The following is a 15,005-nucleotide window of genomic DNA, read 5'->3' as shown; positions in this document are numbered from 1 at the left end:
TACCTATTTATAATAGTAGAGTATTAAGTGCCTCATTACTCAGTGAAGTACTGGAGTAAATGTACTTTATATACATGAAGTCCCAAGCAAGGGTTGTTATTTCTATTTTCTCATCAAGATCTTAAAAAATGTGAGGAAAAATAATAATGTTTAAACGTTGTTGTTCAACAAAGTGTGATTACTTGCACAATCGTCCGTGTTTTACCAGGTTTCAAAAGTGCACCAGGACAGATCCGGTGACAGATAAAGTTTTGGCATCGGTGACCTGGTCGTTAACTTTCCCCTCATTTCCTCTTTGAATTAGAGAGTCCACGTGGTCTGGGGGTCAGAGATAAATCACCGTGGCCTGTTCTCTGTCTGTGCTACAGTTAGTCAAGAAAAACAACATACCAGCAGCTAATTGGTTTCCCTGTGAAAAATGAATGGGGGCCTATGATACCGGCTCAAATCCATTTGGACATGTGTTCAGGTCGCATCTGGGACCTGCATTTGAATCTCCACGGTGTCTAGTAGACCTTGTGAACCACTTACATATAGTGTGGCCCAAATTAATTTGTTCCTCAAGGTCATGTCACACGCTTTCCCACATCTGCCTTCATCGTGAAAAGAAGCCAAAGTTGAGACATAACTCAGTCACAAGATTTCACTAGTTTTTAATGCTTCCTTGCTGGCAATAGCTTGTTTAGTTTGTCCGTCCCATTCTTATGAATGTGATATCTCAGCAAAGACTAGAGGGAATTTCCTCAAAATTTGGCCCAAATGTCCACTGAAGGATGAACGGAGTTTGGTGGTCAAAGGCCGAGGTCACCATGTCCGTCCCGTTGTTGTGAACACGATATCTCAGAAATGCCCGGCGGTAATTTAATTACATCTGGCACAAACGTCTGGGACTCAAGGAAGAGACTTTTTTGTGTTCGTCTCAAGAATTCAAGAGCTAATTCTGCAAAGATGTCTCAAAAATGTGTATCCAAAAGCTCAACTTCACTGCAACATCATCATGTTCTGCAAAAACACTTTTCTGGCCATTATTCAGTACCTTAACTCAGGAACAGAGGGGGGATGTGACTATATTTCATACTTGGTCGGATACTGAACTACGACGATAATCCTGCCTCTGATACTGCCTTAAATGCTGGTAGCGGTATCGGCGAGTATGTCTATGCAATGTTCCGATACCACGTAATTAAGCCCCCAAAAAATCTACTCAAAAGTAGTGAATTTATGTCCTTTTTCCATTCAGACTTACTGTCAAACTACGTACTAAAAGAAAGTTCTCAGGGCTCAATACTTTACTCGCACTTACTTTTAGACTTTTGAAAAAATTGTTGCCATTTTTAGTCATCTTATATTCAAGATAATTAAAACACTATGCTGTTAAATTGTAGCTTAATAAGGAACATGTGACACAAAAAAATGAGTAGTAACTGAAAATATAAAGTTGTTTCTACAGTCAAGCAACTTTGTTTGAACAGACTGACTGCAGAAGGATTTTTTAAATATCACTAACAAATATTTAAATAATGTTTATTTTGGCATACACGTTTTGCTGTTTGCTGACCCAATTTTTTAAAGTTTGAAAAGTAGTTGCCACTGATGGCAACCAAAAGCCAAAAATTGGAAGAAAGTGGAAACCAATTAGCATCCTGGCAACTGTTACTGTTGAGCCCAGGTTCTATGGCATTCGTTCTCTGTATGTATTTGTTGTTTTTTTACGATTTACATTATTATAGCAGTCATATCACATCCATACAAGTTCAGTTACGACAGCGTATTAGGGCCAAGTTTTAAAAAAAAGGGCTCCGGGGGAGGGGGTTAATATTTCAAGATGGCAGATGTATGAGATTAAAGCAAACCCCCACCACAGCGACTTCCTGGTTGATCCAATAAGGAGGTGCCAAACACTGCAGTTCTCTGAGTGTCCACTAGGAGTAGTTTGCACAATAGAGCAGTTTCTTATCGACCCCCATGTTAAACAGGCCGTTTTTATGATTAAACCTGTTTAAGGCCTGGTACAAAAAAACATTATAGTCTGTATGTTTAGGTCATATCTCCACGACAACACTGAGGGGGGGATTTTTTTGTACCAGGCAAATTTTTTTTTTATTAGAAATTAAAGTTTATGAATAATTAGGGGCGCGGCCTTTTGAGTGATCCATGACTCCGTCATCTCGACCTGAACTGTGGTCATTCGTGTGGCGGCCCAGCCCGTTTGTACTCACACTACCTGGGCCTCGGCAGAATGCTTCTTGCTGTCTATACGTCATCACGCCGTAACACGTCACACGCATTGATGACGTCATCACGATGCGTTTCTTTGTTTACAAATCTTTCCATAGACCTCAGAGTTTTTGTGCGTCTTGTCGACTGTTTTTGAATATTTTCATCCGACCAAATCTGCAGTAAACACTCCACCTCCGCATCACACCAACGCGAACCTTTCGCCGCCATTGTTTTAAATGTCCGCGCATGGTCCGTCTTTTTTTTTTCTATGTCCGAACAGGCGCACAGAAAATGACGTCAGAACAGCTGTAGGCCTCGTGCTCGTACACGTGTGCACGCTCGTGCTCGTACATGTGCAAACGTGCTTTACAAAAGACCACCTCTCCGTAAAGGGCCATGGCCGGCAAACGAACTAGACTTTAGCCTTGAAACGGGCTTGGGCACAGTACGGATGGACAGTGTGAGTGCGTCCTTAGTGAACCCAGAGTTTATTAAAAGAGTGTTTTAAACCTTACCTAATAGGCCCCTGTACCAGCTCCTCTCATAGTAAAGTCCATTCAAGTGGATTACCAAAGTCAATCCCAAAGGAAGGAGCCCATTGGTGCTTTGTTTTCTGTGTGTGAACTCTTATCATGCTGCTGCAGAGGTTTGCTGTTATTTTGAGCAGTATTAGTGGTTAAAAAAGATGTTTGAATGCCTTCATCGGCTGCCCCGAGCTAATCACTGTCAGCCACGTCCGGCTGTTAGCGACTCTCCCGGATTTCTCTATTAAAGTTCATACACCAAAAAAACTGTCTCGATGGCTTATTTGATGTGTGTAGGTGCCGAATAAGACCATGGGATGATTTTAAGCCGGAATTACATTTAATAACTGAAAGATCGTCTCCAAATAATTGTGAAGCTCCTTGGCTAGCCCCAATATCACAAAACTGATTTGTGCTGTCAAAATCTATAAAGTCTTAAATGCAGCCCCACTTTTCCATCGTACACATAATTTTCACTGATAAAATGTGTTTTTATTTTACAGGAGAAACTCTGGATCTACAGTGTCTGTCCCTCAGCCCAGCTGGTTCATCCCATTGTTGTGCAGCAGCAGAGGTTGTTTGTTCTGTGAGTGTGTGCTGACTCAGCCAAAGCCCGGCTTTGCCCCGCCGCAGTAGAATGATGTCTGCCTGCAGAGAAACATTAAACCTAGAGTGACACCGCAGCACTCTGCCGGGCCGCAGGCAGACTTTATGCATTTATAGATAGACAGACAGACAGAGGGAGAGAGAGACAAATACATATGAGCTCTCTTCACATGTTCAGTACAGACGAGTTCTCTGCACATGTTTAATGGCAACATTATGGGTTGTGTGCAGCACAGTAACTCACATGTTGCTCCTCCTCATGTGTGACCACTCCCTGAATTCCAGCAGCAGAGTCCTTTCACCAACAACATCTACTGCAGATCTATTTCTGTCTCATTATCCAGAGTGAAATCAGACTCTATAGTGAACTGAAAAAACATCAAGTAGCAGTAAAATGTATCTGTTTGTTGCTTTAGCTGTTTTATCATGATGAAAGTCCAAACAGTGACCCTTACCCTCTACATTACTACCAGCCATGACAGCAACCTGGTATGGTGTTCACCTAGTCTGTGTGTAGAAAAAGGAATTATTAATGAAATGTATTTGAGTGTTAACTATAGTCATCAAGAAGCAGTATTTAGAGGATGTATCATGTGCTGTGTGCAGTTTGAACTGGCAATGTATTCAATGTACATTGAAACTTGTGCTTTCAGAGGAGTAAAGATAGATCAAATGGGAATAATCAATTTAAATTAAATTTCCTTAAACTTTGACATGGGTACATGACGTGTAATAAGTGTCCTTAGTAACCGCCTATGTCTGTCAATTCTACTTAAACAAGAACATAGAAGAGATCCCCACATGGCTGCGCGGGATCAAATCTACTTAAATGGGGCCTCATGGAGTCTAAATATTTATAAGCCGGTATTGTCTTCAACTCATGAGTCAGTGCATGTGTTATTGTGGAGAAATATGACACACCTAATGTAGCAGGACACACCACAGACAAGGTTTTGAGTATTTTGCCAGGTGTCTGTCTGCCTGTGGACAGAGTTTGTCACCATGATAGCGTTGCAACTGTGCAAGATGCTGTCACAAAAGAATTAAAGGTGTATAGTTGAGGTCAAAATGAAGGTCCCAGCAGGGACGGCAGTAGCAGGTTGGCAGCATTAAGAGCAGCACAGTAGTACGTCCTGTCTAGTTTATTTTCTCATGCATCAATGAGTGTCTGCAGAGTCACATATAAACACCTGTGTCGGTTCCCCGCTACAGTAGGTGTTTCCAGGATTGCCACAATGACACACTGACTCATGAGTTGAAGACAATACCAGTGTTGCTGTCGTGGCTGGTAAACATGTACGTTCCACAGAGCCACATTTAAGTAGATATTTTAAAATGTATTTATTTAACCTTTATTTTTTACAGGTTGGGACACAAGACAGATCTCTACTGAACACACCAGAGCAAAACAACCCAAAGTTACAGAAGACCAAGGCATTCTCTCCAGATTTCTCTCTCTAAGGTTACTGGTTGTAAGTTATTTGAATAAATTGCTGGTTTAAACCGCTAACAGTACACGATGCATCTCCTAAATACATGTGAACACATTAATAACTGAATGACTGTATTTAATACTCACATAAATTTGATTGAATATCCCACCTTTTCTATAATGCAGTATTTCTCCATTGTGAAGTGAAGGTTTTGCATTACCCTGTACGTCTGCAGAGGTGGAGGTGAACGTGAGAGTAGGCTTGACTTCGTACTTGAGGATAGTTTCCAGTCATATTCCTAGGAACCCTGGATGACCCATAGATATAGAGCTATTCATCTCCAGAGGGAAGTCAAATCTTCACAGCAACCAGATACATTAAGGGTACAGGTACATTACAATATAATAAGATACAATAACAACAGGTACAATTAACGAGGCATAAACTACTGAGGACTAATAACCTCTAGTTACAATAGTAGTGTGGAATCTGATTAATAACAGGAATCATTAGATGAGGAATCAAGTAAATTAGAAGATAAAGTCCATCTTGAAAGCATTGCAGCCATAGATATACGTATATTCAGGTATTCTGTCAGTTACTGTCTACTTCAGTCCATGATCAGTTCAGTGTCTGCAGTCTTTATGAGCTAGTTCAGTCTTTGTTTTGATGCAAACACCTCAGATAGAAGATGTGAGCATCTTGCTGCATACACTGAAGGACCTGAGCCTTGTCAGGGAGTAAAGTTGGCTCAGGCTCTTCTTGTAGGTGAGGACGACTGCATGTCTGCATGTATGAAGTGTCCTTGGGCAAGACGCTGAACCCCTAATCGCTGCTGAAGGCTGCTCCACCGGTGTTTGAATGATTGGATTAGATGCTGGGCAGACAAAAATCAGTGTAATAATTCCAGGGAGACTGTGGCACCTAATGTAAAAGGTTCAGGTTACTTTATTGATACCCAAGGGTAAACTAGTTTTGCAGGCGAGAGTCGAAGCGTCCATCACAATGTGAACAATAAAAACAAGCCATAAAACATGGAACAGATTAGAATCGACAGGAAGTGCTGCAAGCCATAAAATAAAAGCATGAAATAAAACAAATAATTTAAAATATAAAAACATAGAAACACCAAGAGCAAATTCCATACATGTAAGGTTTAAAAAGTAAATAAAATAAATAAAAAAACAGTTCAGTAAAACGAGAATAAAACAATGAGATAAAAAAACAACCGATCTATAAATAAAAAATAAGATACACACTCCAAAGGGACTTGTGCAGTTTTGTGCAACTACAGCTTGTTTGAATTGAGATTGCAGCTGAAGCAAAAGCTGTTTTTGTAACGTTTCCTTCTACAGCTTGGGACTAAAAACCTCCGTCCAGAGGAAAGAAGCTGGAACTCACAGTGCAGGGGATGCAAACTGTCTTGTAAAATGGCTGTGGCTATCTGCTGTAACTGTTTGGTGTACAGGGAAGAGACTCATCAGCTCACCTGAACATTGCACCATTTGGTTCAAAGAGTTCTTGTTTTTGACAGTGGGACAGTGGAACCATGACACCAAAGAAAAGGATCAAATGAGTTCAATAAAAGCACGATAAAATAGGATCATCTTGGTTTTGTCAGTATGAAAAGAGGACAGTTTTCTCAAGAAGCACCTTTACCATTCAGATATCCTCAGTGTTAGTGAAGGTAAAACCGCTTGTGCTTAATTTACCAAAGACAGCAGAAGCCAGCTTTGTGCAAGGATCAGGATTGTGATGAAGCTGCAAAAACACCACTGAACATGAATTTGCACGGTCATTCTTCCCCTTAGCGCACATCTGCCTTTCTGTCAAATGGCCACCAGAGGGCGGTCTTTGCTTCCTTTTGACTCGTGGAAAGATATGTAAAGGGAGATTTTGCCCTGCGCCAAGCTTCCCAGGCTGTGTACTGCCTGTAACCAAATAAAATGCTGTAGCTTGGAGATGTTAACACATTAGGGTGAACCAGTCACAGTAAAGAAGACGGGATTTTAGTGAAATCTGAGCGAAAGGTTTGCCTGGGAGACCGAAGTCAGGGCAGAAACACAGTGGTGTCCATAAACCACATGCAGTCAGTGGAGTATTGACTAATACCACATTGTGAATGCAAGGTTGGTGCACAGCACAAGTCATGTAAATTGTCCGTGATCTTTTTTATTATTATTATTTGGATGCAATGTTTGTGTCTCAGGTCCCAGAAAAACAAAAACATCAAAACAGGTCCGAATAAAGACACACACAACAGTTTATTTTCTATGTTTTACTGTATTATTGAATAAAATCTATAAAATATTCCACCAGAAAATACAATACATGAATCATCCTTCGGTTACATTATATCATAATCAACGACATACTGCTTGTGCTTTACAGACTGACTCTCATACATTTATAAATAACGCTGCCATTGTATTCAGTCCTGTCAGATTAAAAACAACAACAACAACAACAACAACAGAGAAGTGGTTTAATGTCAGAGGCTGAAATCCAACAGATCCACACTGTGTTTCTGTGCAGAGCCATTAGGAGCGAAAACAAGTTGTTGTTGGAGCAGCAGTGTGTTGCTCGCACATCTCATGTGATTGGTCGGTGGTCTGAGTCTGGGCAAAACAAGCAGCAAACCCCTCCTACTGAGCAAGTGACGCACGCTGCTTCCTCCCACCCCTCCTCCTCCTCCTCTTATTTTCCCTCCCGGCCCTCGCAGCCACCTCCTCCCTCAGCTAGTTTACTGTCATCCTGTCAGGATACATTAAGCTCATAGTGTTCACTGAGCACAGGGAGAAAAAAAGCCAAGAAGAAGGAAGAAATGATGGCGGTTCTGGCTCGTGGTGTTTGACGTAACACCTTGCCACACTTCTTTAGGTTTTTATCAATGAAGCCTGAGCTCAAGATAACCGGATAGACGTCCACCCAAATAAGAAAGAAATCCAGTTCAGTAGTAAGGCACGTTGTGAACATGAGACGGAGATGAGGACGGATCGCTTTGGTCTGACAGGAAAGCACTGGGTTCCATTGGATTTTCAGCTGCGTTAAAATGATAGAAAAAACGACAAAAAAACAAACAACTAGATGGTTTCTTTCAGTGACGGACAGGAGTGTCAAGGTAAACCAAGAACAAACAGACATCAGGAGGTAGAACAGGAGTAAACCACAGATAGTGAAGGGCGAACATCTGCTCCATCGCAGCCCTTTCACTCTGTATCTCTTCTACTGGACAGGTGATTGGAGTTTTTAGGTAGAAACACACATGAAAATGCTTTTTAAAAACTCCTAACATTGCAATAAAAATACCAATCATAACATCAGGGCCGTAAAAATACATAGGCTTCTGTTGTCGTTTACAATTCTGAGACATGGCAAAGTCCGTCCTGGTTGTTGACTCGAGGCGATCAGCTCCTCGGTCAGAACCATACGGGATAACTTTTTAAGATACACGGCACGTTTACCGTGAATACAAGCTGCCGAGAAGAATAAACTGTTTCACGCCAACCTTCTGGTGCAAGGACCATCCGATTTCTGATGCAGGACTCTTAGTTTGTCCCATTCGATGCCACAAACGACTCTTGAATTATAAGTTACACTCACACCCAAACAATAGACTCTACGTACAAATAATATCCGCTGCAGTTTGTGGTTTATTTCTTTCATTCATAAATAAGAAATAATAACAGAATAATTAGGTTCTGACTATTTAAACATTTTCTGTAATCGGAGGAAACAGGACGTCATCCATCCCCCCCCAACCGCTTCCTGTGAAACGACGTGATTGTGGCGTTCGTCTCCAGGGATTGGAAACGTACTTCTTTGGCTGGGAAATCCCAAATTCAGTGGCCACTTTCTCCTTTTCACTAGCCAAATAAATACATAGACGGCTGCATGGACACAGCCAAGTTAACTCATTTAAATATCCTACATGGAGCCATTAAAAACCCATTCAGTTACAATACTGAAAGGAGACCCGGGGCTTTTGCCTCCCGGCCGGCTGAAGGACGTTCCCTCTTTAAGTAATTGAAGAGATTTCAATTAATCATCAACCCAGGTCTGATCTGACAGCCAGAGTGACAACCATGAGGTTCCTCAGGCGTGGATTCACTCACGTGTTGCTTTTTTACTAAAACTTAATCAAGCAGGAGAGAAAAGTGGTGTAAAAACAGAGACATTGGACATTTAAGGTTCCGTCTGCATTTGCAGTATTAAGGAAAATCCACCTTAAACACTCAACATGCCTCATCTACTTTTACTACAGACTGACCCACTGCTCCAAAACAACGACCCGTCCTCAAACTGCAGCGTTAGCTGACGTGTTTCCTGCGCCTGTGGCTGCAGAAATTGGTCTCTCTGTCTGTTAAAAAATGCATTTCTCCTTGTTGAATATCAACAATAATATTGGAGTTTCCTGCCTTTTAACTCCACTTAGACTTATAGAAGTATCTGTACGTGCCTTCACCTCACTTAAAAAGTGTGTTTGGCCAGTTATCCACCTGAGTTTTAACAACCAAAAACAGTATAAAAGTGTTTACGAGTGGATGTTTCCTTCATGTTTCTAAACAGGACACAAAATTAGCACCAAATGCTGGTAAAATAAGCAAGTTGCTCATAGATTTGCTTCACTCACGAGCCAAAAAAACAATGGTAATCCATTGATTGGCTGGTAAAATTTGAAACTTTGTAAAAAAAAAAATTTGCACCCTGTGTGCGTAATTTTAAAATGGATTCTTCATGTCTTGTATTACATATTCTTGTCTAATGTGAAGAACAAGTTCATGCACATAACTCCAGATGTAGGATGGTTTCTTATAAATGAGTTATTTGCACAAGAGTTAACTAAAACTAGCTGAAGTCTAAATCGCGTTTTAAACCAAAATATCAGATGGAGCCTTAAAAATCAAAGGTCCCGTTGGAGCCCTTGTTCCTCAGCTGTGATCGGACTCTGAATGCTTGATTGTGTGCCATTAATGTTCAGGAGTTCGTCTGATCACGACTTTACCAGGATCTCCATGATGTGGTCCAGCTCATTCAGGTCCATCAGACACGACTGGAGACTTCCGGCTGAGGCGTGGCCGGCAGAGCGCATTTTCACGTCCTCGTCCGCCCACAGCGACACACTGACGGGCCACAGGGAGCCTGCCGCCCAGGCAGAAGGCAGTTCTGAAGTCTCATACATCGACGTGTCAATGTCCTCGAAGATGTCGTCCAGGGCGAGGTCGGTGAGGTAGCCCATGGCGTTTACTGCATCACTAAAAGTACTGATCGGCGCAGCAGCAGGTAGTGATTTTTGCTGGTCGGAAGAGCTGTTTGCCTCCTGAGAGGGGAATTCTGGGCTCGGGGGGGGAGACAGAGGCAGGTTGTCCCCATCACCATCTGCACACCCGGGGCACGTCACCGACAGGTCGTCCCTGAGGAGGCAGGAGTCAGGGTGGACACTGTGGAGGAGTACCTCTGAGGTGTCGCTCTGCATGTCCTCCTGGATCTGCCTGAGCGTGTTGATGAGCAGCACGGAGCGACGCAGGCTGAGCTCCATCCCAGCCTGGTAACCCCGGAGCTTCTCCATGCAGAGGCCGAGCACCAGCTGACGCTGCTGCAGGTGGCTCATGTCACATTTGGACGGCCCCACAAGGAACCTGCCCCCGTCTCCCCCACCTTCCTCGCCATTCTTCTCCTTCTCTGCCGCAGCAGCAGCAGGGAGGGTCTCGGCCTCTAGCTCCTCCAGGCAGCTCCACTTCCGCTTCACCCCGCGCCCCAACATCGACCTACATTAACAAAGATATAGATTAGACGTACAACACTTTCATGCATTTTAAAAACATTATTGTGTCTGTAGCAGTGCAGCTAATATCTAAATCTATACATTTTCACGCCCAAACCAACAGTATTGAGTCATTTTATAGTAAATTGAACTTTGTGAGAATGTAAGACTGTCTAAAGTAAACTCTTTAACTGACTCACTTCGTCTTAAATAATGGTAGTTGTAGTAGAAACTGAGGGACCTTTATTCCAGAAATCCTCTCAATCTAATGCAAAAAATGACAGGTCTGCAACTACTTTCAATTTCTCAACTCCTTTAAATTTGAATATTTTCTATATGCGTGTATGACGTGTGTATGTACACACATTCTTTGTGTAAATATGTTTTACATGAGTGTGTATGTGTGTAGGTCTTTAAAATGGTGCACACATAAAGTGTAGTATTTCAGAAAATGTTTTGTCAAGAGTTATATCTTCATCATAAAAAGGATCTAAATAAATAAATAGACTAAGAATAAAACATTTTTTTTTAAAGAAAGGATCAAAGCGATGAATTACACTTCACTTTCTGTAGACTCATCATTTCAGCTCTGAGAGACACAAGAACCTATACTGTGGTAATTATGTGATAAATATGTTGTTAATAATATGACCGAGACTTTCTGTCTTTACTGACAGCAGACAGGATCCAGGTGATTGCTTTTTGGGAACACATTCAGCATCAAACAGGCTGCATGTTATAAACCCCACATCCACTTTATGTAACTGCAGCAGTGAGTTTCCCACTCACTCACTCACTCACTCACTGGATGAGCTCAGAAACAGCCTGAACAGCTGCTCAGGCTGCAGGAGAGCACCGAAGACATTTGGAAAGTGAACATTTGAACACATTTGAACTCATCCATGTAGTAAGTTATTAGTTCATATTATTCAAGGTTGTCTTCCTACATAACAAATGGGTACGACATGAAGCCCCATTCGATGAGTTGCCCCCCTGTGAAGAGATTAGAAGCTGGTTTGTCTCATTTAACAGAGGGATGAACAACAACACAAAGTAACATCTATGAGCAGAGACCTTCTTGCTACAGTGTATTTATCTTATAGTAGTAAAGAAGAGTGAGTGTCTCTCCATTCTACTTGTTTAATCCAGGACCCCCGAGAACACCCCCTTCAGCGGGCAAACCCGAGTTTAACGTAAACACTTGTGGATGTTGAAGTGAATAAGAACCCAGTTGAAAAACACGAACCTTACGTGCTCTCGGAGCGTGTCATGGAGTGCGTGAATCCGTCGTTTTCGCCTCGTCGCCGCCGCGTTCCTCCGCTCCGGAGCCCAGGAAGATGAGGAATGTCCAGCCGCTCCAGCGGGGGGAGGAGGCCGAGCCGAGGAGCACAGAGAGGGGGAGAGCAGGGGGGCGGGTGGGGGAGAAGCGCCGGTGCTCGTCAGCGGCTGTGATTGGTCCGCTGCCCCGCTGATCAAGCCTCCGCCCCCGCCACTCACGGGGCAACGAATGTGCGGGCGTGCGTTCCGCCTGCGAGCTGCCGCTGCGTTCAGGGGCGGCGCGTAAAAATCAGAACTGACAGTGCGTCAACACGTGAGCGGCGACACGGGTTAATGTGATGGGGGTGTTGGATTGTTGTTCATGATAGGCGTGTATTCTAACCAAGAAGGGGACAACTATGAGTAAAGGTTAAATACGCACACACACACACACACACACACACACACATATATATATATATACACACAAAGACTGAACATTTTTATTTTGAAAATGTTAAAGAAAACTGAAATTGTCCCCGAAAATAATGATGTTACACAACATAGAAAGCATAATTAGATTCATGAATGACAAATATTTGCAGATTAGAATAACAAGTTCAAAAAGGAGTGGGAAGATGTCTACATTTATCTAATCCCGACCTTGTCCATAACTCATTAAGCTTCCTTTGTCATAAATATTATTTTGACATTTTCATTTAACCTTTCCAAATGTATAATAAAATGTATCACAGATATGTTTATATCAAATGAATACTATCATTTATTGCACTTTTCTCACAAAATAAATAATGTAAAAAAATGTGTATATATATATATATATATACAATATATTACCTTACTTTTGGTGAGGCCTGCACCACTATAAAAACCAAGGAGTATTCACATTTCTTAAAGTAGAAGTAAAAGACCAGTATTATTGGCTAAATGTAATCAAAGTGTCATATGTACAAGTATGCATTGCCTACCTTGTTGTAGAATAGAATAGAAATACTTTATTGATCCCAGGCTGGGAAATTGCAGTGTAACAGCAGCATTACACACAGACACATCAGAGCAGTGATATAAAAACATAATATAAAAGATACATACAAATAAAATTTATAAATAAGCCCACTAATTGTAGTGCAAATGTAAACATCTAATAATCTAAGGTGCAGTGGACAGCTTGTGAGAAAAACATAAGGTGCTTCTGATTGTATTGTTTGAACAGTTGAACTGTTGTTGTACAGTGTGATGCATGTGGCAGGAAAGATTTCCTGTATCTGTCCCTTCGATAGCAGAGCTGGAGCAGCCTGTGTGAGGAGGTGCTCCACTGTCTGACCACTGTGTGATGGAGAGGGGGCTGATCATTGTCTATGATGTTGTCGAAAGTATTAATATTTCTCAATACCGAATGTTTCAAAAAGGTTGGATACCCACATTTGATGCATGAAAATACTGAATCACTAAAACAAGCACGTTGACAAACATATTTCAACCCAAGGCGGCACAGGTGAGAACAACAGAAAAGAAAATCACCTGTGTTGGTGTTTGTTGAGGGACTTCTTCTGTACTAGCACCGTGTGTAAGATGGGAATTGTTTTTAAAAGAGAGGAAAATATCCTATTTTATTTGCCAAGGATTGATTTTCAATGACAAAAGAGGTATTGAGTATTTTGGTTATGTTTCCGCTTTTTTATTACTCAAATGATGGTATTTAGTTGTTTCATGTAGCTGGGCGAGGTGCGGCTGATAACTACATTACTGGGTACTTTAGTGTATAAGAATGCAACGTATTTCACAAACTGATCATGCTTTAACTATGTAATCTTACAGCTGTCAAATAAATACAAAGAAGTATAGTATTCCCTCTGAAATGTTGTGGAGTTGAAGTTTAAGATAACATCCAGTGGAAATAGGGATTTAAAGAACATGCACTTAAGTACTTGAGTAAATTTACTTGGTGGCTGAAAACACACAACATCCCCAAAATGATGTTACAGTAAAATAAGCTTCACCTCCAACAAGTCTTGATCTGTATTCATAGGGACTAAAGGATAATAACACTTTGAGGACCAGTGTTATGACTAATAATATCCAAGAATATTGAAAGACGTGACATAAAGGATGGCCTAGTATGGTGTATTTTGTTATCATTATTAACTTTCTTTCTTTTTAATAATACAATAAGACTGGGCTTCTACATGTTCCTGGCTTATAAACCTGTTTTTTAGATGCCAAACATCTCGTGACACTGATTTTAAAAAGTCGTTGTATGAGTTTGAATACAACAAGGGCCCAAATAGAACATATATGAATCACAATGTGTTTCAAAATCATTTATGTATCAAAATATTAACAACCAAATAGCAGTACATGAGCGTTAGAGATATCTAAAGGGGTAGAAAGTTCCAGTGGGCTCCTGAACACAGCACTTTAAAGAGACAGATGACTCAGAGGGGAGGAGGGGGGACGTGCCGGAAAGATGGGGGAGGGCAAACACCAAATAAGGAAACTCTTCTTTCACGTTTGCCAGCCTCTTCCTCTTGAAGCTCTCAGGGCTGCACTTCTTCTTTCCTCGTCTTCCTCTTCTGAGCAGAAAGTAGATATTCAACTTTATGAAATTACTGCTTTCATTGTTTGCACAGCGACATTTCGTGGTGTTTGGGGGACAGTTGCATGTTCATTAAAAACCCACCTTACCAAAAGATTAAAAATACAGGCTCTAGTAAGTCCTTTAAAACCTTTATGCATGCAGTTCATTTGTGTTTTGTTGTAAAATAACACACATTTTTTGTTGTACATTGTTTTTATGGTAGTTTGAAGTTGTTTAATCAACTATATGGTCCTTTTTTTAAAAAATCATGTCCAATCAAAGTGTTTCTTTTGGATGCCTTCAGAGTTTATGATAGGCCCCTGAAGGCAACACGAGTCCTGTGGCCTGTTGGCACTTATTAACTTCATATGAACCCATTCCCGTTGTCTAAAGGCGCTGCAGTCCCCTGACAGCAGGCAACACATGTATCAGAAGCACAGTTAGATGCATATGATATTGAAGTGAGAAGAGAAATGCTTCCACACACCGCAGAAGTGCACCTCTGAAACACTGCATGAATTTTCTGCATCACATCTAGTTTTCTCTTTTGCTGCATTTGTTAAAAACACAATAGTCTCTTTCTCTAATGACTCGTTCTTTCC

At 41.4% G+C, this 15,005-nt stretch overlaps 1 protein-coding gene across 1 annotated transcript; it reads right to left on the bottom strand.

The window, feature by feature from the left end:
- Positions 1-7,578: 7,578 nt before the first annotated feature.
- Positions 7,579-11,867, bottom strand: LOC310954783 (SERTA domain-containing protein 2). The gene is made up of 2 exons (XM_083924466.1): positions 11,794-11,867; positions 7,579-10,551 (listed from the first exon to the last, which is right to left on the bottom strand). The coding sequence occupies exon 2, from the start codon at positions 10,545-10,547 to the stop codon at positions 9,777-9,779; it is 771 nt and encodes a 256-aa protein (XP_083780592.1). The 5' UTR covers positions 10,548-10,551; positions 11,794-11,867; the 3' UTR covers positions 7,579-9,776.
- Positions 11,868-15,005: the final 3,138 nt, after the last annotated feature.

This window comes from Echiichthys vipera, assembly GCF_963691815.1.
Source record: "Echiichthys vipera genome assembly, chromosome: 12".
In the NCBI taxonomy this organism is placed as follows: Eukaryota; Metazoa; Chordata; class Actinopteri; order Perciformes; family Trachinidae; genus Echiichthys; species Echiichthys vipera.
This window is presented reverse-complemented; position numbering and strand designations above follow the sequence as displayed.

Excerpts from the sequence above, each read along its gene's own strand:
- LOC310954783 (XM_083924466.1), bottom strand. The coding sequence starts at position 10,547 with ATGTTGGGGCGCGGGGTGAAGCGGAAGTGGAGCTGCCTGGAGGAGCTA.